At 30.1% G+C, this 1095-nt stretch overlaps 1 protein-coding gene across 2 annotated transcripts in view; it reads left to right on the plus strand.

The window, feature by feature from the left end:
* LOC110262352 overlaps nucleotides 1-1095 on the plus strand; it is a 7627-nt gene that overhangs the window by 4372 nt on the left and 2160 nt on the right. For both annotated transcript variants that reach the window (XM_021121092.1, XM_021121093.1), the window contains one exon: nucleotides 132-626. In XM_021121092.1, coding sequence (XP_020976751.1) covers nucleotides 132-626 — 495 coding nt within the window. The remainder of the gene's footprint in view (nucleotides 1-131; nucleotides 627-1095) is intronic.

Here is a 1095-nt window from a genome sequence, read left to right on the forward strand (position 1 = left end):
ATATTTTTATCGTTTGTATTTTTTAAAGTTATTTTTGTCCGCACCTAATTTTTTTAGGAATATTTTTTGTTGTTTATCTTGTATAGATAATTAAAGAGATATATATTTGTTTTCATTTTGGGTTTGTTCAGGAAATCCAAAGAGTAATGATTTCTTCAGGCTGTGTGTTCCCCTTTACAAACATGCACTAGAAGGTAACTGGGAAGAAGCAAAGATGATCATAAAGAAAAATGAGAGGTTGAAGAATGCCGCCATAGCAAGTGGATGGCCTACAGTGTTACACATAGCAGCAGGTGCAGGTGTGGATGAAAAGCATGTTCACTTTGTGCAACGACTGATGGAGGAATTTCTAGATGAAGGAGACTTATTATTGCAAGATCGCAATGGAAACACTGCGTTTTTCTTTGCTGCTGCATTTGGGAACAAGCAAGTTGTTGACTTGATGCTGAAGATGAATCCATCAGTGGCAAACGATAGAGGTGTGAAAGGAGCCACCGCTGTTCACTTTGCTGCATTGCAAGCAAGATGTGAAATGGCTTGGCATTTGTATGACATAACAAAACCAACATTCACAGAGGATGATTGGAACCAATTGTTCTTCAATTGTATCAACACTGGCCTCTATGGTAAGCAACTACTCATTTTGTTTTTTTAATAGGTAAGGCTGCATTTGTTTATGAGAAGATGAAATAAGACATTGAGAATAAGAAATAAAAAAAAAATTGAATTTATTTTCTTTTTTTTCGTTCAAAAAATTTGAGACAAAAAATATAATAATAAAAAATATTTATAAAAAATTAATAAAAATAATTAAAAAAATAAAAAATAAGTTGTATGTTTGTCTATGTTTCCTCTATCAAATACAATGTTATGTCCTTGTGTCGTTATTTTAGTGTTCTATCTCTATAAACAAACGCAATCTAATAAAAATACACATACTTAAAAATTTGAAATTTTCTTTTATTCCCTAGTATCTCCCTTTCATAATATTTATTTTAGAGCCATCTAAATGAGGTATATACTAAAAATTAGTTACTAAATTAGTCATTAGTATAAAATATATATTAAAATACAAAATACACATTAAAAATGAAT

This window comes from Arachis ipaensis, chromosome B04, assembly GCF_000816755.2.
Source record: "Arachis ipaensis cultivar K30076 chromosome B04, Araip1.1, whole genome shotgun sequence".
NCBI classification, from domain to species: Eukaryota; Viridiplantae; Streptophyta; class Magnoliopsida; order Fabales; family Fabaceae; genus Arachis; species Arachis ipaensis.